Below are 24,845 nucleotides of genomic sequence, written 5' to 3' on the forward strand. Positions count from 1 at the left end.
CCCATCCCACCCAAGGTTTTTTGAGTGTTAAGACTTTTGTACCCGTTAAGTGTGTTTCACTCAGACAGACTATGTCAGGAGAATATTTCTTAATTTGGCCAAGCACTAGGGAGCGCTTAAGCTTGTCGTTCAGTCCACGAACGTTCCAACTGAGAAAACTAAGTCTAGCCATAATCCGTGGGGAGTAGGGAATTTGTGAACACAAGGCCCATCACCGACCATCTCACCCAAACACAATACCAGGGAGGGATTAGCGATGAAACAAATACATCAAGAGCATCATATAGCATTAAAGAAAACAAAAAAACATCAAAACCCGTAACCACCCAAACCCACCCCGCATACCCCACCCAACCCGAGATATGCCTAATTCCCGAACAAAAGCTAAACATCCCAGAATTGGGAACAAAGATCAGCCAGTATAGGACTAGCTGCTAGTTACTATCCATAGAAAAAGAGAAGAAAAAAAAAAAAAAAGGAAAACACCACAAAAACCCCATATGGGGGCCAGAAATGTAATGACAACTCAGCAATTGGAGCCCCTCCAAGGTGGTTTAAATTATATCGATCTCCACCCGGGGGGAGGGAACCAGCCCAATGTAGAGCCCCTGCATATTAGTATATATAATCAGCAAATAACAGATATATGTATTTAGGGGCAACGCGGAGGTGTTGCCTGAAGCCCGACAAATGATCGTAAGGATCAATATCATCTATCCCACAAATCACATGCTGGATGACATACATTAAGCATAATCCGCATTAGCTAGAAACAGCATAACATTTGGTGATTCAGTAAGAGTAAAAGAAACATGGCGAGGAGGATAGAGGTATACTCAACCTCAGAGGGCCGATGGGGATCAGTCATTGTCCAAAGCATGCCTAGCAGGTCTATGGCGGTCCAGCCAGACAGCCGCCTCCTTGGGGGTCTGAAAAAACTTTGTCACACCATCCGCCACAACTCTCAGTTTTGAAGGGAATAACATAGCATATGGGATTTGTAGCTCCCGCAGGCGCCGTTTGATTGGGAGAAACTGGGCCCTGTCTTTCTGGACTCCCATTGCGAAATCGGGAAATACAGAGATGTTGGAGCCTTTCCATGTAAGTGGCCCCTTTGTGCGTGCCAGGCGTAGAACTGCATCTCTATCTTGGTAGTGGAGAAACCGTGCTATGAGGGTGCGAGGTGGGGCGCCAGGAGGTAGTGGGCGCATGGGGACCCGGTGAGCACGCTCCACAGCAAAGTGAGAGGAGAACTCCTCTAGGCCAAATGACTCCACAAGCCATTTTTCGAGAAACCTTTCAGGGGAGGAGCCCTCCTCCCTCTCGGGGAGGCCAACAAGGCGGACATTATTGCGTCGTAGACGCCCCTCCATGTCTGTGAGTTTCTTTTGGACCTCATCCATCTGCGATTCCAGAGTGGTCGTGCGGCGTTCAATAGGAGTAAGATTGTCCTCAATTGTGGAGACGCGGGTCTCAACCTCTCCAACCCTCTCGCGCACCCGCTGTAGGTCTTGACGGAATGTGGAAAGGTCAAATTGAACTTGAGCAATCTTGTCAGTGAGTCTGGTTTCACTGGCTAATAGAGCATCTAGCACCTTTTGCATAGGGTCCAATGGCGGGTCAGCTGTATCAAAAGTCGTGGGGGGCGGGAGAGAGGGGTCAGGGACCGGTGCAGCCGACTCGGCCGAGCGAGGGGTAGGAGGGTTCCTGGTATATTTCTCCAGTTTGGCAGCGGCATTGGATTTCCCCATGTTCATTCGATTAGTAAAAAGGAGCGTGAGGTAAGTGGGGGCACAGGTAGCTCAGCCTGGTGCAGGTGAACGTAGGGTGTAAGCTGTAGCCCCAGTAATCAGATATGTCTGTTTTATAAGCTTATAGAAGGTCCTCTCCGCCGCAGGATGGAGTGATAGCAAGGAGATAAGCCAGCAGACCTGGATATGCAGCTCAGAGCAGAATGGACACAGCCCTGTATGATGGGGTATATGCCTTAATAGTCCTGCTATGTTGCTGGTGAGGAGGTGAAGCCCACCCCACACCTTTTACATCGATCGTGGGCTGAGAGAGAGTGTCACTTATGAGGTCTGTGCAGTGGGAGGCTGGCAGCTCAGAGCGGGAAGATGGCGGCTTCAGGAGCAATGAAGATGGGGGGTGTCCCCCGTCCCGCGCACCAGGGTCTCAACCGGTGGGGAGAGAGCAAGCTCAGGGTACCTGGTGTGTGCGGCAGTTCAGCGTGCCCGTCCAGCACTATCACGGGGAGCAGAGGCAAGCGCCGGCAGCGTCTCCGTCTCAGGCAGGCAGAACAGCGTGTTGCGCTGTGAGGTCCCGGGGTCACAGCACGCGGTGGGGGATAGCGGCGCCCGGAGAGGATGAAGGCAGCCGACACCGGAGGAGACAGCCCAGCAGCTCCAGTGGGTGATCGCCAGACAGCAGGGGTAGGTCCCAACCCCCGGGGGGAGAGCAGGAGGGTTAAGTACAGGATTTCTTTGGAGGAGCACAGCGTCTAGCGTGTTACTCCATTGCCGCCGTGGCCACGCCCCCCAGACTCGTGCTTCTTGACCCCGTGCTGAATCACAGGTCTAGTTATTACTGATGGACACATTTTAAAAGTGATATTAATTACTTTACTTGTGTGTGAGGAGACCTAGAAAACATGCACTGTTAGTGTGTCCCAGGAACTGGATTTAAGCACTGACCTAGACCACACAAGGGAAGGTAGGTCATATGATGCTGGGACCTATATATTCCACTTTTTAAAGCATCAGAAGTCATTTAAATGAGAGGATTGCAGCATAGGCGTGGACTGATTGATCAGCACCCCACACCTCCATTCTTATGAGAGTGAGTTCCTATGATGGGTCTAGTTTGTCAATACTAATGGTTCTCTCCTCTACCTGCATTAAATCCTAGTGATCCACAGGCTCATTACTGATAGTGGTGGTGGAGTTGGATTTGTATAGCCCCATACACACTAGCCAACAGGGGCCAGGGCCGATCTAGTTAATCATTCACACTCAACAATATTGGCTGCCATAATCGTTTAGTGACGTCACCGGGAACCGCTAAACATGCAAGTCGTTTGGCTATATTGCCAAATTGACCTTCATGTTTGGAAGACCTCTATCATCGGGAGCCTGCATTTTTAACGATATTGAGTGTACACACTAGACGATATTGTTACCAATATTGCTTAGTGTGTATGGGGCAAAACCAGATTGATTTTGCAGTGTAAATGATTGCCGCTTTAAAAAAACTGGAGATTTCTTACCAAATCTCTCACTTTCTGAACCGCTCATCCTATTACATTACACCCCGTGTGTCCTTTTATTCTGTCTCAAAGGCTTTGAAAAGAGTGGAGTAGTGCACCAGTGCAGAAGTTGCCCATGGCAACCAAGTAACCTTTATCAAGTGCATTATATAAAATTATAAGTAGCATCCGGTTCTCCACTCTCACACTTCTCCACTCTTCTCACTGCTTTATACCTCTCCCCCTGAGTTTATTTGCTACCTGTTCCATTTGATCCTGAAACTTCAATAAAACTTTATTTAGCATAAACATTGCAGACATGTTTGGATTCCTATATTGATGACATTGTAAAGATAATAATACATTTTTAATTAATCTGATTTAAACACCTGACCACCTTCTGATAATATCCTAATCAATATATCCATCAGAATGTACTCCCAGGCTGCTTACCAGATTGCATTCTATCTGTCTCCCATCACAGGCACTGCATATTATCGCCCTTGGTTTAATAGAAGAAAAGCAGCAGCTACATAAGGCTGCCGAGGAAGAAGTAATGTTTGATTTTTATCACAAGGCATCAAGTAAGACCGTCTTAAAAGGGATTTTTGATTATGTGATGTTTGTGGTCGTTAGTATTTTTGTCTGTTTAGGATTGTTGGTGAAAACGTGTTCCCTTTTTGTCTTTGGAATGAGTTGCATCTACTGTTATAGTGGGTACACACGGAGCAATTTTGCTTGGAATTGGATCCCGATTCGATTTGGATGCAAAATGCATTTGATTTGACTATATAGTACAGATCTGTACTGTATAGTCTTTCCTGCCATAACGATTTTTCTATTCGATTTTACACTACACGGGAGCGCGCATTGGGGTCGAATCTGCATCGAATGTAGAAAAACCATTCAATGCCTATTCGAATTTGCTTCTATTAGCAAAATCAAATAGAAACATAGTGCATATCTCACCATGTGTACCCTCTATTAGATTGTTTGCTCTTAATCCCACAGCATTGTCACCTTTTTCCTCATGTTATGTATCTGTACTGCCAATAATGAAAGTTTGTTGCATCAAACCCCCCCCCCCCCCCATTGTTCAGGGGTTATCTTTCTAATAGTGTGTACACACGGTAAGATTTGGCTTCCGATGTTCCCGATACAGGGAACATCGGAAGCCAAATCGCATGCTTTTTTAGGGCTTGCGAGCCCGATACGCTGCCGATGCGTGCTCCCGTGTGAGTGCAAATCGACAGCCAGATAGAGAGGGCAGGCAACACTATATAGTGCAGATCTGCACTATATAGTCTAAATTGTGCCCCTCTAGCATGCCGGGAGATGGGAGTCCCGATGCGATCAGATATCCTGCCATGTGTACACACCATTAGCATAAAGCCTCCTGCAGAGTGTTCAAAGATAGCATGATGAGAATATGTCATTTTATATTAATAATTGTTATTTAATTGTATTATTCAGCTCAAAAACACACAGTCTTTAATATATTATTGGCCATTTAGTGCCTTTTATGGAAAAGGAGAGCGCTCCATCTGAGTGCTGCTTGTTATTGGAGTCTTGGTGCTGGCCATTCTTCACATCCAGTCATTGGGCAGTTGACATCCTCTTCCTGTTACCCATGACCTTGAAGATAAACCAGGATTATTTGTCTGACTGGAATATAAGGCTGGGGCCACACATAGCGGCCAAGTGGGTCCCATTCAGCAGGTTCCGCTTTGCAGCAAGGAGCCTGCACATTTGCTCCTATTGGGCCGCCAAGCCACAGCCGCTGCGGTAGGACCAAATGGCAGTTTTTTGGGAAGAACACATACAGTGCAATGTATGTCTTCACACAGCACAGCTGTGCCGCACTAAAAATCTGGTTTGTGGTGGCCGTATCCTGTTATGCATGAGCAGGCCACACTGATACATGTGACCCCACACAGCCTCCAAGTGGGTTCTGCTTGGCTGCTATACGTGGCTAAGCTGTCCATACACTGCAACATGATCATGCGATGGCACTGACCGATAATGGTCACAGCCTACTGGAAAACCGTTTGATTAACAAACCTGTCCAACCCACCCAATCATCATTCAGAGGCTGTAAATGTGATTTCCCCCATACATTGTCTAGTGTATGGGTGCACTCCTAACTATCGGAGAGTCATCTCCTGCTCTGACCCCGGTCCTGTGCGCTATGTGTCTAGCAGAAGAGTGTGCCTATATAAGGAGAGAGCCCTAGTTAGAATAGGTTGTGCAACTCATAACAACCCATTATCTATATTCTTGTAATGTACAGCTGACATAAACATGTGTATTAATGCTTGTGCAGGACTGAGCAGCGCAGATGTCAACGCCTCCAGTCTCGTCAGCATTCTAGAACAACTAAAAAGTTTGGCACAACTTGAAGCTCAGAAGGATATGATCAACTGGGTGCGGCAGGTAAAGACCTTTATTTATCGTGATTATTTTTATTTGCCATTAAAACATCTTCTTTCAGGAGGGTCAGGTGTATAAAAATGTATTATTTTGACTTCTTTATTCTGCATTCTCTTTTTTCTTGTTGCATTTTGTTAAGTGAACCATTCTAACAGTAAGGCTGGGGCCACACATAGCGCAACGGGACCCACTTGGCTGGTAGGAGCCTGCGCAAATGCTCCTATGCGGCCACCCACACATACCCAGCGGGGCCACAGCTGCTGGATCCTGCTGCAGCATACTGCGGTTGAACAGAACGGGATCCGGCGGGATGACCATATTCCAAGGTGAACGCATACATTGCAATGTACATGTTCACACAGTGTGGCTGTGTTCCCCTTGAAATCTGGTCCAGCTCTGCAGGATCCAGCCACAACACTGTGTGTGACCCCACACAGCCTCCTTCTGGCCAATCGGGTCCAGCTGAAAGGTATCCGCTTGGCCGCTATGTGTGGCCTCAGCCTAAATGGAGGTAGGTTGGTAGACGAGAAGGTGTCTTGTCTGTGATTGGTGTAGCTTTCTCCTAACGGTCACTGAGGCCTGGCGTGTCACCAGTAATGAACATCTGCTAATCCTGTCTGTTTGAATAAGTATATTTTATTTTAGATGTTGGAAACTGTGAAAAGACTCCATGAGAAATCTGGGCAGACGGCAATGGCCATGTCACCATCTCATGCCAGCAAAGCAGATGAGGTAAGCCATGTAGGCGTAGCTATTATCTCTACAGTGTAAAACCAGGTGCCCCTCTTTCTCTCTTTTATTTATTTTCACAAACATACAGTACAAATGCAAAGCAGTGAACAAAAACCCAAAAAGTATTGTACTACAGAACTGCACCCATTCTGGAGCTGGAATGCAGAAGAGAACACTAGAGTATTTAGAACAGTACAAGAAGATTGGAGGGAAGCAGAGGGCAGGAGAAGCTGGCCATACACCTAAAGATTTATGTCCGATCTGGCTGATTGGAACAAACATCTGGTGACTTATGGGAGCAGCAAATGACTGTTGACCGTTTGCTTCGAAATGCTGTAAAACTGCCAAAAACTTTTTTTGTTCCAACCAGCCAGAATGGAGTTATCTTTAGGTGTATGGCCAGCTTACTTTCACAATCAAGCAATTGCGGGACATTAGTCCCTGGGGATAGTAGAAGTTGCTACTTTAAACACCAAAGTGTTAACTCTTCCATATCTCCTTCTTGCTAGACTAGAGGGCCCACAGGACAGATTCATCAGCTCATCGTTTCTATTTTCTTTTTCTTCGCTATCTTGAGTACATGGCCGTTCTCATGGTAATTCCTCTATGGGGCGGGCAGCTGACATCAGCATCTGGGGGGACTCACATAAATTCGCAGTCTTGCGAGTCAACCAGAATAACCTCCTTTGTACACAGGTCCAACCTGGAAGCGAATCGGGCTGATTCCCCCTTCAGAACGGCTGGACCTGGCTTTCTGCTGGGTCTGTGACATCACCGCACACAGATACAGTGCTGGAGCTTGGAGATTGGATCGTCTCCCAGCACCGGCTCTTTCTATGCTGTAAATAGGTCCCAGGTAGCAGCGACCTGGTTACCCATTTATAATCCACTGGTAACTACGTGGGTTGAAATGCCGGGTCCCTTAGTCCAGGTTTTTTCTTTTAAAGACCTTTTCAGACCAGGCAAAATCCAGCATGCTGCCCATTCATGTGAAATAAACCAGGCTTTTGCTGCTTGTCTGAAAGGGATATAAAAGGTACTGTAACAGATTCTATAGTCAATGGCTAGTTGTAAATTGAAATGTGTGCAACCTTTCCACTGGTAGGGACAGAGCATCCAAGAGAAGGAAAACAGGAGACGGAAGGCAGAGGCCGCAAGACTTCACCGGCAGATGATCATGGCACAGATGTCTGCTCTGCAAAAGAATTTTATTGAAACAAACAAGTTTCTTTATGACACTACTCCAGAAGTTTGTGAGACCCCCACTGTGGAGAAGTAAGAGATCTGTATTTTAAAGGTTTCACAATAAAGGACTTGCAATGTGTGTTTGGAAGAGATTCTGCTCTCACTTCTGCTGACAGACTGGAGGAATAGAAAAAATAAAGTTTGTACATTTGAATGTCTAGTATGTATATATCAAGGGGGGGAAATCCTACCAAATTCACTGTTTACTTACTGAAGGGATCTGGGTACGATATTTTCAGGACATAGGGGGCTATTCAATTAGTGTCAATTTTTCCGACAGTCGAAAAATCTGCACATTTCAGTGATTTTCGGTCAAGTTTACATTCGACCTATTCAATGAAAGTGATAGTTTTTTGACTGCCCGAAAACACGTGGATAGGCAAATTAATTGGCGATCCACATGTATAAATCGAAACTGCATCCATTTCCAATTTTCTGCCGATGCAGTTTCAACTTTTTACAAAAGGGAAACTGCATCAGCAGAAAAAAATGCATTTGAATAGGGAAAGTCCCCTTTTTTTTCTTTCAGCTAGCCGGAAAAAATACCACACTAATTGAATACCGCCCATGCTGGAAATCAGTCTAATGAGCCCAAGCAGTGCTATAGGGTGTGGTATAGGGGTTCGACAGTCGTAAATTTTGTAAAAAATTTGGTGTATTTGTATCCAGAAATACACTTATTTTTGACATTTACTATCCCGAAAATACGGCAATTTGTAGTCGTATTGATGTGCTATCAATACGAATACGAATTGCCGTATTTTCGGGATAGTAAATGTCAAAAATAAGTGTATTTCTGGATACAAATACACCTTTTTTTCACAAATTTCCTTTAGTAAATTTCCCCCTTAATCAATTTACAATTATTAGTAATCTGTCAGTAAGCTCAGTTCACTCTTGTATAAGAAGCCCATAACTAATTTGATAAGCAAGCTGACTATGATACAGGGTAATAATCAGGGCACCTAGCCTACTTTACTTAAGCCCTTGCCATTATGGAAATCATCAGTCAGGCTCCAGTTAACCAGTTAGGCTTAGCCAAAGGGATGCGGTCATTTGGTCTACAGCATGATGGTAGACAGTCATTAGGTCGACACCATTAGGTCGACATGGGTCTAGGTCGACATAGGAAAAGGTTGACATGGTTCTAGGTCGAAAGGTCGTTCGTTCGACATTGTCTAGGTCGACAGTCAAAAGGTCGACGGGGTTTTTCACTGTTTTTTTGAGCCGACATGTGACGACAGGTGGTATTTCATGCCCTACCATCCACTAGGGCATGGTGGGAGAATAAAATAGTGTGCCCGACGCATAGCGAGCGCAGCGGTGCACTTAAAACTGTGTCCATGTCGACTCTGTTGACATTCAGGTCATTAAAACAGTGAAAAACCCCATGTCGACCTTTTGACTGTCGAACTAACGACCCCTCAAACTAATGACCTTTCGACCTAGAACCATGTCGACCTTTTCCCTAATGGTGTCGACCTAATGACTGTCGACCATCATGCTGTAGACCAAATGCTCCCAACCCTAGCCAAATACAGTCTGTATGAACATTGTTAGCTGGATAGTATGTATGATCAATAAGCTATACAATTGTGTAACATTGAGAAGTAAGTGTCCACATGCATGTTATTCATGAAGCTGAATACAGTGTAAGATTAAACAGATTCTATAGTGAGTCACAGATGGAAATGTAATAGGATGAGAGAATCAGTAAGTGAGAGAAATCTGCAGTTTTATCCAAAAATTACTAATCCATAGAAGGAAATTATCACCCTTACCCGTCACCTATACCGTCATATAATATCGGCTATGACATGTCAAATTGCTGCTGACTGGAAAAAGTCGCCCCAGCCCCTTTGCAAGCGATTATGTCCCGTATTTCGTATGTCTATAAAATGGAGCATATAACGGCTAATATACGTAACTCCTTCAAAACATTTAATAAAACATGGGCCCCTTGGTTGACCTCTCAGGGTACTATCCCCCCCCACCACACTTGGTTTCTAAAACGCTTTCATCCTATCCCCAACGTCCCCTTTTTATTTTTCTTCTAAATATAACATCTTAGAATTATTTACACCCCTTTGTTGTGTTATCCTGGTCGGAGGTCACCTCTTCCTTATTTCTCTCTCTCTCTCTCTCTCTCATTCCTTTCTTTCCTGTCATTTTTCTTTCATACTATTTTTTTTGTTCTTTTTAATTACTTTGCTGGAATGTTCTCACGGGTGGTCTGCCATACCGCCCTCGTGAGGTTCCTTTTCTTTTCACTTTTAATTAAAAATATTGGATCACTATTTGGTAAGCTATATTGCTAATTTGTAATTGATAATAATAATAAAGTAAAAGCAACAATTGATATTTCAAAAATCAACTTTTAACTGATGTTGACCATTTAAATGTGCATCCTTCATGGTGTGGGCTGGAAAATGTCAGACCCATGTTCACCCCCTTTCAAATTGTTCTATTTATTGATTTGATCTTTTCTGTAACCTACTGTTTAGCTTACAAACAGCTGAGGAAGGCTCTAAGATTGCATTGGGTCCAAAGCGGGGCCCGTCCGTGCCTGAGAAAGAAGTTCTTACGTGCATCCTTTGCCAGGAGGAAGAGGAAGTGAGGCTAGACAGGCCTACATTGGTGCTCACCGCCTGTGTACAGAAATCTACCACCCTTTCCCAGATCCTAGGCAAAGCAGCCATACACTCAGTTGGTATGTATTCGCACAATGAAATACAATGCAGATTATACAAGGCTAAGCATTATTACCACATATAACATGTTTTAAGAGCCGTAGCTGGGAATCTCCTAAGCAGGTGATAACTTTGTCCAGCCATGTATATTAGGGCGGAGTGTAAAGTTCAAATTGAGATATTCAAAATCGGCGAGTGTGGAAAAGTTGTGACTTGACCTGAATAAGAAACGTGCAAAAGCATTTTGCTCTAAGTCAATATCTTCTGTTCCGGCAAGACAGCTACAGTTTCGCTTTTTAGATGAAAATATCGAAACTTATAAAGAAGCTCCGATCTAGTTAAAATTATGTCAGGACGTCTTAGAGTGGTTCATTAATATACTTTAGCATAGTAAAAAATAGTACAAGCTTGTCCTAGTGCAAAGTTACTGACTTTGGCTGGAGAAAAAAATCCCTGATAACTGACCCGTTTTCATGGTCACAATTGTGAATATGGCCCTAACTGTGCTGAGTTTGTATATTATCCCCGTGCTTGCGTGGGTTTCCTCCGGGTGCTCCGGTTTCCTTCCACATTCGAAAAATATACTGGTAGGTTAATTGGCGCCTAACACATAAACCCTAGAATGTCTGTGTGTGCATGTACATGTGGTAGGGAATATAGATTGTAAGCTCCACTGGGGCAGAGACTGATATGAATGTTCAACTATACTCTGTAAAGCGCTGAGGAATATGTGTGTGCTATAGAAGAAACTGTTAATAAATAAAATATTGTGTGTTTTCACCCGAAAGTGTTTTTTTGTTTTTTTTTGGGAGAGGATGCTCTGTAATTGAAGAAAAATTTGGAGCAAAAAATCAGGGTAAATCCCTTTTGTTTGCCCTTGATAAAATAGTGCACCTCTGTGTCTTCCTATGTCCAACTCTTTACTGAATGCTACTGTATGTTCAGTAAACAATGCATTATGCTCTATTATTTAGGTGCAGTATTTTAAACACTTCTGTTTATTGTCTTTCATTGTGGCAGTTTATTTTAAACATGAATTGGTGTGAAAAACAGTTTTGCATTCCCTGTGCTGGAAACACGTGCCAGAAGAGCAGGGTGGGCAATTTGGCACCGGGGGAGAGATACTCATTGCAATGCAGGGGTATAACAGGTCTACTGAGAAGCTGGAGCACAAGTAAAATGTGGCATTTTATGAGGCATATGGGGCCACTATAGGGTCATTAGGTCGACAAGCATTGGCATACCTCCCAACATGACACTCTCCAGGATGGATACAATGCTCTGCTCCTGGACTTTCCTCTTAATGTATGATTGCCATCACCTGTTTTCAACAGGTTAACTAATAATAAAGGTGTTTCACCACAGATGATGGATTACCAGGAAGGGAAGCCAATCCCGGGGCATTTTTTCAATCCCGGGATTCGGGGTTGAAAAATGCCCAATCCTGGGATTGGCATCCCTAGGACTCATGACCCCGGCTGGTAACCTGTGTCTGAGCTCCACGGACCTCCAGCGATTAGCGGCACCGGGCAGAACATATCATTGATGCCCTGGCCGCCCACTATTTACTTATGTCCACTGCCCTTGGCATATATTCTGCTATATTATCCTGATGTGTGATCTGGGGGGGGGGGGGAGGGGGGAGTTGGGTAAGATAGGTATAGTTTAGGTAGTTAGCAGGGTAGTAACGGGATCCAGGTACGCCTTAGTTGGGGGAGGGTTGTACAGGGTGGGGGGTTATATGGGAGGTTTGATTTAGAGTTAGTGGGATTAGGTCCCCCGACAGCTGACTACATCTTTGATACACTCCTCAACTATAGTCCTGCAGTACCCTTTATATTAATCTTTGTTTATGATTCATCCTCCTTTATTGATGCATGTGCCCGATTGGCGCCTTCGGGCTACTGCACTATATCCTCAGCAATGTAGAGGGTCAGTACTGCCTAACTTACATATATGTATATATCCTCCTGTATATGCTTAAACTAATATTTATCAACATGCAGTATATCATTTTTTGGTGTCACTGTCGAGATTTTGTACCTTGTTTATTTGTTATGTTATAAAAATGCAATAAAAAAATACTCAATTTAAAAAAAAAGAAAAAAGACTAAATGCCAGACAAGGTTTTTAAAAGTGAGGCAGAGTTTTCCAAATTTGGGCTTTATGACTTTTGGCAGTTGCAAAAATGTCAGAACCTTTGTTTTTTAGAATGTTCTACTGAAATCTTGTGTAAGGTAACTGAGGAATGGGGGTGATTTGTCATGCTTTGGGCCCTGTTTGGTATCTGGTATTTAAATGCTACCATTGTGTTTTCTTTGCCAGAAACATTCAGTCCACTCTTTACAAGCCCCGAGTTGTCCTGTGTAACCCATACAGGGAGCTGCGGTCACGTGATGCATGTGACCTGCTGGCAGAAGTAAGTGAATGACAAAATGTCTCTTTCTATGACATCATCATGAGCATACATTCATAGAATTTGAAGGCAGATATGACCTCTTGGCCCCTCATTATCTGCCACTCTTACAGGTGTAGGCAGCATCAGTAGAATAGTGGGATATTTCATTATCTAGAACAGTGGTTCTCAACTTCGGTCCTAAGGACCCCCAACAGTGCACGTTTTCCGGGTCACCCGGCAGGTGCACTCATTATTCACTGATGCATTTTAAAAGATCACAGGTGGAGCGAATTATTTCCCCTTTGATTGTGTGTGGAGACCTGGCAAACGTGCACTGTTGGTGGGTTTGAGGACTGAGGTTGGGAACCACTGGTCTACTATAAAACTTTCACATGGAGGTTGTACACTTTGCCACAGCAGTGCCTCTCCGGGTCCTATCATGTCTGTTAGCCTCTTCCCTGACACATGGGCAGCATTTACATGGTTCCCAGTGAGTGGCAATTCCTTTGGGTGGGAAAACAAGTCTTCCAAATAGCCGTCCCTGTGGAAGAATCAACCAGAATGGATGGTGTAACGTGTCATCCTCGATGGTTCTGCTGCATGGATGGCTCAATGTCAGGGGGAAGCCCTTAGTTTGGTGAAAGATGACCATATTGCCTAGTCCAGCTGCTGGCATCAGGCAATGGTGATAAAACAACTGGCAACAATTTGACTTGTGTAAAAAGAGAGGGCTTGTCCCATTGGGCATCCATGTTAAATATGTTTCCCAGTCCCCAATGGGGGTCTATGGGAGTCAGCCTTGAACAACGATAAAGCGACTGCCATTTAGCGCCTAACGTTTTTTGCAGGAAATGGGTTAATTGATTTGGGACAGGTATATGGCGGTGCTTTATAAATGGGACAGGGGTATTTATCAATCTAGGTGGGTGTTAGAGTTGTTTTTTGAAGGTTTTTTTTTTTTTTTAAAGGGACTTACCAGATTATGCCGCATATACAACAAACTATAAATAAATTAATGTATTAATGAGTCCTGTTATGAAAACATCCAATCAAATGTTGTTCTGCCATCCCCGTAGCTACTTTCTACATGTGCCACATGCTCTCTCCTGGTTTATTTGCAGAGTAGCCATTTGTTTGCCAGATAACAATAGTTTTTGAACCACAATTGCTACTGATAAGTCCGTGCTGCCATGTGGCATTGGCATGTGTATATATTAATGTTGCTTGTTGATATTTCCAGGTTTTTTGAGGCCATGCAGGTGAACACACGGCAGCGTCTTCATGTGGAGCTGATCTATGATCTTGGGAATGGGGAATATTTGTGTCCTCTGTGCAAGTGTCACTGCAACACTGTGATTCCCATTATCCCTATCTTGGCGGAGCAAGTGAACAGGTGACTGTTAGCGCGGTGTTTGGTATCTGTACCAGAGACAATGCGTGGTCTGCTCTTATTGCACTGCACACAATTCTGTTTTACAGTTCTGATCATTTGCTGTCACACTGCAGCTTGTAAGAAAACTGTTATAAACTGCAACGATTGCAGCTTACCAAGCGCTTGAGACGCCGCCCATCCCTATCCCCGTCCCATCCATATGTTTTGCAAACGGCTCGGCGACTTGCATAGCCATTCGCAAATGGGGGCTACGCATGTGCATAATAGACCATGTGCGTGCGCAGTCCCCAAAACATTGGGACGTGGCCGAACTCACTATACAATGAGTGAACTAGAATAACCCCCTAAGTATATTCTAACAAGTTCTGGGCCGGCTGCAAGTAAATACAAGGTTATCCTTCCTATAAAGGGCAGTATTCAATGCGGATGCAAGCGGCCGACGAGGAGGTGAAGCGGCGGGAATCGCAGAAGACCAGCGATCCTCGCTGTTTAACCCCCGCGCCAGCCGCTCTCCGTATTCAACGTTCCAGGGGGATTCCTCGCTTCTGCGGCAAAAGATGCCGATTCCCTCTCACTCCAAAAATGGAGTGAGGGGGAATCGGCGTTTACGGGGGGGTGGGTCAGTTGAATACTGACGGGGCGAGCGGTGACACTGAGCAGGCAGCACTACTCTCTGTCATCGCTCGTCCCAGGCATTGAATACACCCTTATGAGTGTTAGTTCATAGGCAGGAATTCCCTTCCCCACGGTAAATGCTCTTGAACTCCAATAATTCTGGAGATGTGTGCTACCGAGCTACCTGTTATTTGTATCACTTCCCAGGATGACGTCATGTCCACACTTCTATCTTCTCTGCAGTGTTGATGCTGAAGCATTGGGAAAAGTTCTGTCACTTGCGTGCTGGTTGGACGTTGTGAAGGCCAGGATATCGGGCTACAATTTGGAAATCTCAAAAGGTTTCACTTTCCATTTATCATTTAGTTTCATACAGAACAATGTATCACATCCTCCCCTGCCAGCACACAGTTGGGTCCAGGTGACCTATCCAGCCCCACAAATTTATTTTTAACCGACTCTGGTCTTTCATGATGTCAAGCGGGTTTGTTGCCTGTACCTTTTGCCCCCTTTCATACACATGCATTTGGGTCAATCTGCATTAAGCTAGGAACCCAGTCCAATGTCTTATTATTATTATTATTATTATTATTATTATGATTATTGTCACCATATATTTTTTTTTTTTGGAGGTTCAATGGCATTTAAGACTTGGGTGCCCTAAAGAGAAATACATACAGTTACACACATTCATACATGTACACACACACACACACACACACACACACACACGTATACATACATACATACAGTCACACTCATTTGTCCACATACATACAGTTATGCATTCATACATATACATGCATACATACAGTCACACTCATTCATCCACATACATACTTTTACACACATTCATAAACACACACACACATAGTCTCACGCATTAATTCATACACATACATACATACATAGTCACACACATTCATAATAATAACAATGTTATTTATATAGCACTTTTCTCCTAATAGGACTCAGTGCTTGCATTAGCCTTTTACCGCACAAAATACAAAACAAACTTAACAAGGGACATTAGGGAAATGCTTGGGTGAACAGGAAAGTCTTAAGTCTATATTATGAATGTTTCCAGAGTGGAAGCTTCTCGAACTGAGTGGGGAAGTGAGTTCCATAGAGTTGGAGCCACAGCGCTGAAAGCTCGACCCCAGATGTATTCATGGGAATTCTGGGTGCTGTTAGTAGTCCTTCATCAACCGATCGCAGTAATCGAGTGGGACAATAAGGGATCAGCAGCTGCTGCAGGTACCTTGGGCTCTGGTCATGTCATACATAGGTATATATATATATATATATATATACACACACACACATAAACATACATACATACATAGTCTCACAAATTCATACACACACACACACACACACACAGTCACTCAAATACATACAGTCAACTCATACATACATACACACACATGCATATGTAGTGTCACACATATGTGTGTCATACACATACATATGCACCTGCACACAGTCACACACATACAGACGTATGCTGCAAACCTTGGAACGGTCTCCCAGTGGGATACAGATGTTAAATTGGGCTGCTACTCCACAGGTCTTCGTGTGCACATACACTTTGCGATGCGCGTTCCGCTCCACTACTGCCCTGCTCACTTACTGTGATGTTTTAGTGATCATTTTAGCAGCTTTCATAATCCGCGTAGTTCCTCTTTCCTGCCTGGGGTGTCACTCTCTACTGTGGTGCTTCCAGCACAGTTTGGTGTGTGTTTATCTGCTGAAATACAGATCAACTTGGCTAGACGCACCACAGCAGAGAGGAACTGTGCGGATTTTGAAGAGGTGCAGGGTGCTAGAATGAACTCTAATGTGTAGATGAAGGATTTATAGCAGTGAATTGAATCTCACAGAATTCATCCGGGGGGGGTTGACCTTTTAGCCATGCGTATCCGACTATATAGAATTCTCTTCCCCCGCACAGTTCAAAAGGCCCCCACTCTAAAAACCTTCAAAAACAGACTCTAGATTTCTCGGTGTACTTGGCCTTTCACTAATGACTCCCAAAGAAATACACAATCCAAATGCTTAGTTCTCTTTTCTGTTACGCTTACTTGATATTTATTGTTTAAAATGCAAATATAAAGCACTTTGTGTCCTAAAGTACTATATAAATCTGCTTCCTTCTCTCCTTCCTCTCCTTCCTCCTCTCCTTCCTCCTCTCCTTCCTCCTCTCCTTCCTTCTCTCCTTCCTCTCCTTCCTTCTCTCCTTCCTCTCCTTCCTTCTCTCCTTCCTCTCCTTCCTTCTCTCCTTCCTCTCCTTCCTTCTCTCCGTCCTCTCCTTCCTTCTCTCCGTCCTCTCCTTCCTTAGCTTGGCATAAGTAAGAAGGATTGTAGCGCATCTCTCACACATTTTGAGTTACCGCACACAAGTATTTGCATTTGTCTTAGATTACATGGGTTACGGTATATTAGATCTACAATGACTAGGTCTACAGTCATATGGCCGACCACTAAAGGTCGACAGGGTCAAAAGGTCGACAGTGAAAAGGTCAACGTGGTCGAAATGGAAAAGTTTGACATAAGTTTTTCTTGATTTCTGGCGTGTCAATGTCGACACTGTCTAAGTGTATATTCTCCCTCCACTCCGCAGTGTATGGTAGGGTATGAAATACCGCATGTCGGCTCAAAATGTTGTTAAAAAATGCATGTCGACCTTTTTTTCACGTCAACATTTTTCCTGTCGACCTTTTGGCCATGTCGACCTATTGACCCTGTCGACCTTTAGACCCTGTCGCCCTATAGTGGTCGACCTTAAGACTGTCTACCTAGTGTCAATCTATCATGAGTCTGGGTACCGATTAGATGTAGTCTGTGCCCAGGCCTGACTGCTGACCATCACTTGTCTCTACTTCCTGATAGGGGACAAGTCCATCTCACCGGAATTTTTTAAATGTGGAGAGGACCAAAGCCATGAATTCCGCTCCATCCTGAGCTTTGGGGTACAGCCACCGTGAGTGTTTCTGAAAATCTACTATAAGGAGTCTTCTGTAATAATGATTTAGGGGGTTATTCTGGTTGATTCGCAAGGCTGTGAATCCACCAAACCCCACCCGCCGAATGTCTGGTCGTCCGCCCCCCACTCGCAGCGCGGGTTCGCCCGCACAGGCTGCAAATGGATGTTTAGCATAAACATCCATTCGTATGCCACGGGTAACCTCCCACATCTATCGATGGTCGCCGACAAAGATGTGGAAGGTACACGCATAACAAAGTGACTTTCAAGACCCTTCCATATGCGTGCACGCTGGGACGGATATGGGCGGGCAGCTGACCTCCGGTGATGTCAGCTGTCTGCCCCCCGCACCCGTGTTACCGCCTCATTACCATGAGAACGCTGGGCATTTCCATATGGTAAATGGGGCTGCCCGGCGCCCCCGCCCTTCTCCGCTCGCCTTGTTCGGTGCGTGCACCCGTCCAGACGCACAACATATTCGCATGGAGGAGCCGAATGAATAAGAATAACCCCCTTAGTATGTGTGTGTGGTGATGTTGAATTTGTCCTGCAGTCGGTACACAGGTGCGTACTCCTCACAGCTCTGCTTGCGTGTTTTCAGGCTAAATTATTCCGCTAGTACAAAGGAAATACTGGTCCACTCCGCCACCACTGTGTACCGTGTCGGCCTCAACCTTCCCCCTAATGAAAGTGACCCACGTCTGCCCATGATGACCTGGAACACTTGTGCATTTACCATCCAGTCCATCGGTAAGGACGATAGATATCAGGCCATTCTATTACAGCCACGCCGCACCATTAAATAGTGAATGCGTCATGTTAATAATGAAAGTTGTCTTGTTTCAGAGAGTTTACTACAGGACGAAGATAAACCTTTGTTTGGTTCTCTGCAGAATCGTCAGGTAAGGGTGAGCAAGAGGACGGGGTTAAATGAGAAAACATTAGACAGCGGCTTTTCAATAGTTCCTGTCTTTTAAGAGCATTATCTAAGAGCATCAATGTTTAAGAAGCTTTTCTCCCTTGGCTTCTACTCCTCTGACTTACGTGATGACCTCTTTATTAGGCCTGCAGCCAGCCAGTCTCAGTGATGGCAATCTAGGAAGCTGCTAACCAGGATGACACTACAATGTTTGGGGAATGCATCTGTCATATGCTCAGATTAGGAGCAGCCATTGTATTCTGCTGGAGTAACATTAGACAGTGTTAGACCGGATAGGGTCACTAGGTCGACATTATGAGGTTCGACATAAAGGTGTGGAGGTGGCGTCTTAGAAGTCTGCTGTCTGCATTAAGTTCAACAATGACGCCTCTCTGAGTCTTCCCTTATTCTGTGATCATCAGGCTCAGGGGCACCCCCAAATTCTGGAGCCCTAGGCCTTATAATAGAGCCAGCCCTGCATTATTTTGTGATAATTGTAAACTTGGCCACTAGCTGTATATGACTATTATATACATACACATAATATGTGTGTGTGTGTGTGTGTGTGTGTGTATGTATGTATGTATGTATGTATGTGTATATATATATATATATATACACCAAACCCCTTCTTTTTCGCGCTAAATTCTGAAAGAATTGCTGCCTGTTTCCACAATACCCCTGTTGGCGAAGGGGAGTTAGAAAAGATACGAGAACAAGTGTGGAATGACGCACTTCTCAACTTCAGTCCATAATATATTAAACAAAGTTCATAACTTGGTGTTATTCTCTTTATTAAAAGTCTTTTTAGCTGTTTTCACCCAACGTGTTTCACCCAACAAGGGGCAACCTCAGGGGTATCAGCTTTATAGAATAACGTTGTAGTAAAAATACAAACAAGGCTGAAAGTGTGCGATCTTTTCTCTAAGCCGAAAGAGAAGGGCACCCAGCCTATGCTACGCTCTCAATCAGTTGATAACTGGCCCGAAATGGCCCCGTCTCTGGTAGTAAGAGTTGTTTTGGGGTAATAAATGCGGGTATTTAAGTGGCTCGCCCATACAATTGGTCACCTGAGTAAGTGTTCACTTGCTGAGTCAGACAAGTGAACATTTACTCAGGTGACCAATTGTATGGGCAATCCGCGTATTTCTGCCCATCAAGGCAGATCAGCTCCGGGCCCCACCATTATCTGTGCCCTATGAAGTTAACCAGCAGTGTTCCTGGCTTCAGGCTTTGTTATTCGCCATCTGTGGTGTTGTGGCTCAATAGTTCAAAGCAGCCATGGGGCATATTGGCCTTGGAATGGCGGTAGATGTGCTGAATGTGGTGGTGGAGCCGGTGGTGGAGGAGCGGGTGGTTGGTGTGCTGATGGTTGGAGGCAGGGGGATGATGTGGCCTTCGCAGCTTGTTCTTTGTGCCTCTAAGCCTGTGGAAAGGAGACATAAGGAAACATAAGTATTTTGAAGTCTAACACAACACTAGGCATTATGTACTAAGCATCACATTTTGAATGCACTACATCCCGCTACTTATCAAATGCATTTATTATTGCTGCTCACATGCACTTCTGATAAGAGCTTTACTTTGCGATGTATGGGCTCTTCCAGATTTATGACTCGATTCTGGGAGGGATCCTGTTGGATCCCTTTCAGGGATTTCTGTACAAAGAAGCCCATAGGATTCTATTAGGCATGCCATCCAGACATACAGGTACAAGCACTGTAAAGGTTTACTGTACATATGGCAAATGCAGATGAACTTCCAAAAATAACCCTTTACTGAAGTTTGACCCATTTTATCATTAGTACATACCACCCACCATGTGTAACAGAAGGCAGCAGTAGTAGCCACCATATGTAACACACCCATTTCCCCTGGGCATAGACCCTATCTGTCATTAATGTGCTGCCCCCTTTACTCTGGCCTGATGTCATGGATTATCGGGCAGGTCCTAGTTATTCTTACCTTCATGCCGGGTGATCTCCATATCCTTCCCTTCCTTGCGCACGTATATAATGCTGTAAATATAAGAGAAAGTGGTCAGTAACAGAGCAGCATGAGACATGTCCTGCATGGTGTCAGAGAGCAGTGCTACATTGCAGCATATGGTAGTACAGTACAGTACACAAAAATAAAACAGTAGTATTGAATATCCGGGCGGGTGTCACTGATGAGGCTCGTTTTTTCGATATACTTTTAAAGACCAGCCTTCCCTCAGATTGTGAGGGGGGGGGGTGGTTCTGAATAGCAAACCCCACACAGGAAAGCAAATTTCTGTGATTCACAGGTCATTAGGGAAGGGCAAAGCCAATATGATGCTATTCCATAAGAATGTCATCATTTTGACCGCAACTCCTCCCGATAGACGTGCAAATTAAGGGATTTTGCTGCAAGGGGTGTGGCATAATGTGAAGGGGACACTACTAATATGTGGCATAATGTGTAGGGGGTGCAACTACTGTAAGGCATAATGTGTAAGGGGCACTATTAACATGTGGATTAATGTTTTCTGTACTTGTGTAGTTTCACGGCGCCACTTCCCTGCATTGTATGCAAATCGTATGCAAATATCGCATGCGATTTGATCCGTGATGCGATTTAGCACACCCCCACTGTCCACGTCAGCCCGTGTGGCGAGCGCATCGGTCAGTGTCCTCCTGACCAGTCCATACCCCCACTATCCACGTCAGGGCGGAGTTGAATTTATATAGTGTGGTGAGCGCAGCGATCCCCCTGAGGGGTTGCGGAAAATGAGCCCGAAGCGTGGCGAGCGCAGTGAGCCCCGCGAGGGGACATGGATTACTTGTAAAGGGGTAATCAAAGCAGCTAAAATATTATATGAAGAGTGCATAGCCACTGAAAGCAAAACCAACCCAAAGAAGTTTTTTAAATACATAAATAGTAAACGTTTAATTAAGGAAAACATAGGCCCACTAACTGATACTAGTGGAAAAAGTGTTACTGAGGACAAGGGAAAAGCAAAACTGTTAAATGAGTTCTTCTCATCAGTATTTACTAAGGGAGAGCAGACTGTGGAACGAACATTTACCACAAACGGGACAAGCCAGATCTCATTGTGGATTTCACGCCGAAGGAAATAATACTGAGGCTAAGCAAACTCAAAACAAATAAATCACCAGGGCCAGATGGGATTCATCCAAGGGTATTAATGGAATTAAGGGATGAACTAGCTACCCCCCTACATTATATCTTTAGCAAGTCACTATCGTCAGGTATAGTACCAAAAGATTGGAGAATAGCAGAGGTAGTGCCAATATTCAAAAAAGGAAAAAAAGGAAGATCCCGCTAATTACAGACCCGTTAGTTTAACATCAATTGTGGGTAAACTATTTGAAGGATTTTTAAGGGATGGTATCCAGAAATATTTAGATCATCACAGTCTACTCAGTGCTAACCAACATGGGTTCGTGAAAAATCGTTCATGCCAAACTAATCTACTAGGGTTCTATGAAGAGGTTAGTAAAAACCTCGATAATGGAAATGCTGTAGATGTGATTTTCCTAGATTTCGCTAAAGCATTTGATACTGTCCCACACAAGAGATTGATTAATAAAATGGAGAACCTAGGATTGGGTGAAAATATCTGCAGATGGGTAGGTAATTGGCTATGTAATAGAGAACAAAGAGTGGTTGTGAATGGTGCCGTATCAGATATGATACCGGTACTAAGTGGAGTGCCCCAGGGTTCGGTTTTGGGGCCCATTTTGTTTAACATTTTTATTAACGATATTGGGATAGGGTTACTCAGCAATGTATCCATCTTTGCGGACGATACAAAACTTAGCAAAGTCATCAAATCATCAGAAGATGTCACCAGGCTTCAAAATGATCTTGCAATTCTAGATGAGTGGGCAAAAAAATGGAAGATGAGGTTCAATGTAGATAAATGTAAGGTTATGCACCTTGGGAGACACAACCAGTGTGCAAGTTACCACCTTAGCGGAGAGGAACTGGGTAATTCCATACTTGAAAAGGATCTAGGAGTCCAAATAGACAGCAAACTAGGATGTAGTGCCCATTGTAATGTAGCTACAAAAAAGGCCAACAAAATTCTGGCATGTATTAAGAGGGGAATGGAAACTAGGGACTCAAGGGTAATTATGCCACTATATAAAGCATTGGTGAGACCTCACCTAGAGTACGGAGTACAGTTCTGGGCCCCACACTATAAAAAGGACATCATAGAATTAGAAAAAGTCCAAAGGCGAGCAACAAAGCTTATTAGGGGAATGGAGAATTTAAGCTACGGGGAGAGATTAAGCAATTTGGGACTATTTACATTAGAAAAGAGACGTTTAAGGGGGGACATGCTCAACATGTACAAGTATATCAAGGGCCAATATAAGGAACTGTCACGTACCCTCTTTTCTACTAGAAAGGAATCTAGGACGCGAGGGCATGAGTATAGGTTAGAAGAAAAAAGATTTCATTCAGCTAGTAGAAAGAATTTCTTTACGGTCAGAACAGTCAAACTCTGGAACTCTCTTCCCAGAGAGGTGGTAATGGCTGGCTCATTAAATGCGTTCAAGGCAAAGTTGGACAAACATTTACTGGAGAAAAACATCCATGGGTACAAATAAGAAATATAATTTGTCTGTAAAATACCAGAACCTACCAAATCAGCAATGGATATCTATACCAGGTTGAACTAGATGGACGCAAGTCTTTTTTCAGCCTTACCTACTATGTAACTATGTAACTATGTAACTTGATGTGTATTCCACTGCGCTCACCACACTTTATAAAATCAACTCCACGCCGACGTGGATAGTGGGGGTATGAACAGGTCGGGAGTATGCGTACCGCGTCCCCTCGCTGCACCTCACGTGGATAGTGGGGGTGTGCTAAATCGCATCGCGGATCGAATGCAAATATCGCATGCGATTTGCATACGATTTACATACGATCTGCAGGGAAGTGGTGCCGTGAAACTACACAAGTACCATGTGTTCCATACAAACTAGACAAGATAGTAAAAGATATCGCTTGTAAGCCTGCAGCAGAGCCCTCCTACCTCTGTCTGTCTTTTGTTACCCAGTTTGTTCTATCACTGTCAACAATTGTAGAGCACAACAGATTCTGCTGCGCTATAGAAGAAATTGTAAATAAATAAATATCGCTCAGAAAGGCCCCTCTGAGTGATAGTTTTTACTATATCAACTAGTGTGTACACGCAATATCGTTAACAACGCACGCTCCAGCGCATCATTAACAGCCCTCTCCCTTGTACTGCATGTACATGTATAGTTGTCACCCCACCCCCACGTGACCCCCCTCCCCCCAGCTGTCACTTTCTTTTCACACTGGCATTTGCAATTGTGTATATATTTGCTGATGTCAGCATCCCGCCGTGTTCCCCTCGCCACCAATATCGGTGTCGGCGAGGATCGCTTAGTGTGTATGGGACTTTAGTAACATCAAGTAACACCGCCCCCTCCTTCCAGATCCTGGGCTTCACCCTAGTGGTGGTGTAGCATAGACTATAGATAGATAGATAGATAGATAGATAGATAGATAGATATATTTATATCTATATAGATATATCTATAGATATATATCTATATATATATATATCTATATCTTTTTTTTTTTTTTTTTTGATGTGCGAGTGTAGTGTCTCCTCCCTACTACAGACCTCCCTCTATTACTGCCCTGTATAGTATACTGCCCCCTAGGGCTGGGACTTCTTATAGGCATACACTCTATAGTGGTAATAATACAGTAATAATAATATGTAGCTATATAAAGGTAACCCGCTGTGTAGGTGGTTACTAACTTACCCGATGCACACAACCAATAGGAATGGTAAGAATACTGCAGCCGCAATGCAGATATGCTTCATGTTCATGTTGATCATGAACCCTATGTAAGAAAGAATGAGATTGGGAGAATTAGTATCAGACATCAGTGCCCCATGTCATACAGTTATACAGCAGCTTCCTTCCCATGTGCGGTGCTGGTAGTAAGGCAGCGTAGCACCTACAGATGTGTCCTCTTATAACTCTGTGACTATGCATGGGAGGCTGTGAGCATGCACACCCCTGGTTCTCCCATTCCTACTCTTTTATACCCTCTGCCCTCCCATTCCTATACTCACACCACAGCCCTCCCATTCCTACACTCGCAGCCACAGCCCTCCCATTCCTATACTCACACCGCAGCCCTCCCATTC

General features: G+C 44.3%; 2 protein-coding genes across 2 annotated transcripts in view; one reads left to right on the top strand and one right to left on the bottom strand.

Moving 5' to 3' along the window:
• The window catches only part of UBR1 (ubiquitin protein ligase E3 component n-recognin 1), a 114,287-nt gene that overhangs the window by 61,944 nt on the left and 27,498 nt on the right, over positions 1-24,845 (top strand). Inside the window, exons 26-36 of the mRNA XM_083167135.1 lie at positions 3,729-3,828; positions 5,568-5,677; positions 6,320-6,406; positions 7,512-7,681; positions 10,156-10,361; positions 12,667-12,760; positions 13,980-14,132; positions 14,991-15,088; positions 17,640-17,730; positions 18,335-18,483; positions 18,580-18,635. Coding sequence (XP_083023261.1) covers positions 3,729-3,828; positions 5,568-5,677; positions 6,320-6,406; positions 7,512-7,681; positions 10,156-10,361; positions 12,667-12,760; positions 13,980-14,132; positions 14,991-15,088; positions 17,640-17,730; positions 18,335-18,483; positions 18,580-18,635 — 1,314 coding nt within the window. The remainder of the gene's footprint in view (positions 1-3,728; positions 3,829-5,567; positions 5,678-6,319; positions 6,407-7,511; positions 7,682-10,155; positions 10,362-12,666; positions 12,761-13,979; positions 14,133-14,990; positions 15,089-17,639; positions 17,731-18,334; positions 18,484-18,579; positions 18,636-24,845) is intronic.
• The window catches only part of LOC146050223 (uncharacterized), an 8,039-nt gene continuing 2,993 nt past the window's right edge, over positions 19,800-24,845 (bottom strand). The window contains exons 4-6 of the mRNA XM_083167137.1: positions 24,454-24,535; positions 20,618-20,670; positions 19,800-20,078 (exon numbers count right to left, since the gene is read on the bottom strand). Coding sequence (XP_083023263.1) covers positions 19,915-20,078; positions 20,618-20,670; positions 24,454-24,535 — 299 coding nt within the window. The 3' untranslated portion in view covers positions 19,800-19,914. The remainder of the gene's footprint in view (positions 20,079-20,617; positions 20,671-24,453; positions 24,536-24,845) is intronic.

This window comes from Crinia signifera, chromosome 12 (genome assembly GCF_055691185.1).
Source record: "Crinia signifera chromosome 12, ASM5569118v1, whole genome shotgun sequence".
In the NCBI taxonomy this organism is placed as follows: Eukaryota; Metazoa; Chordata; class Amphibia; order Anura; family Myobatrachidae; genus Crinia; species Crinia signifera.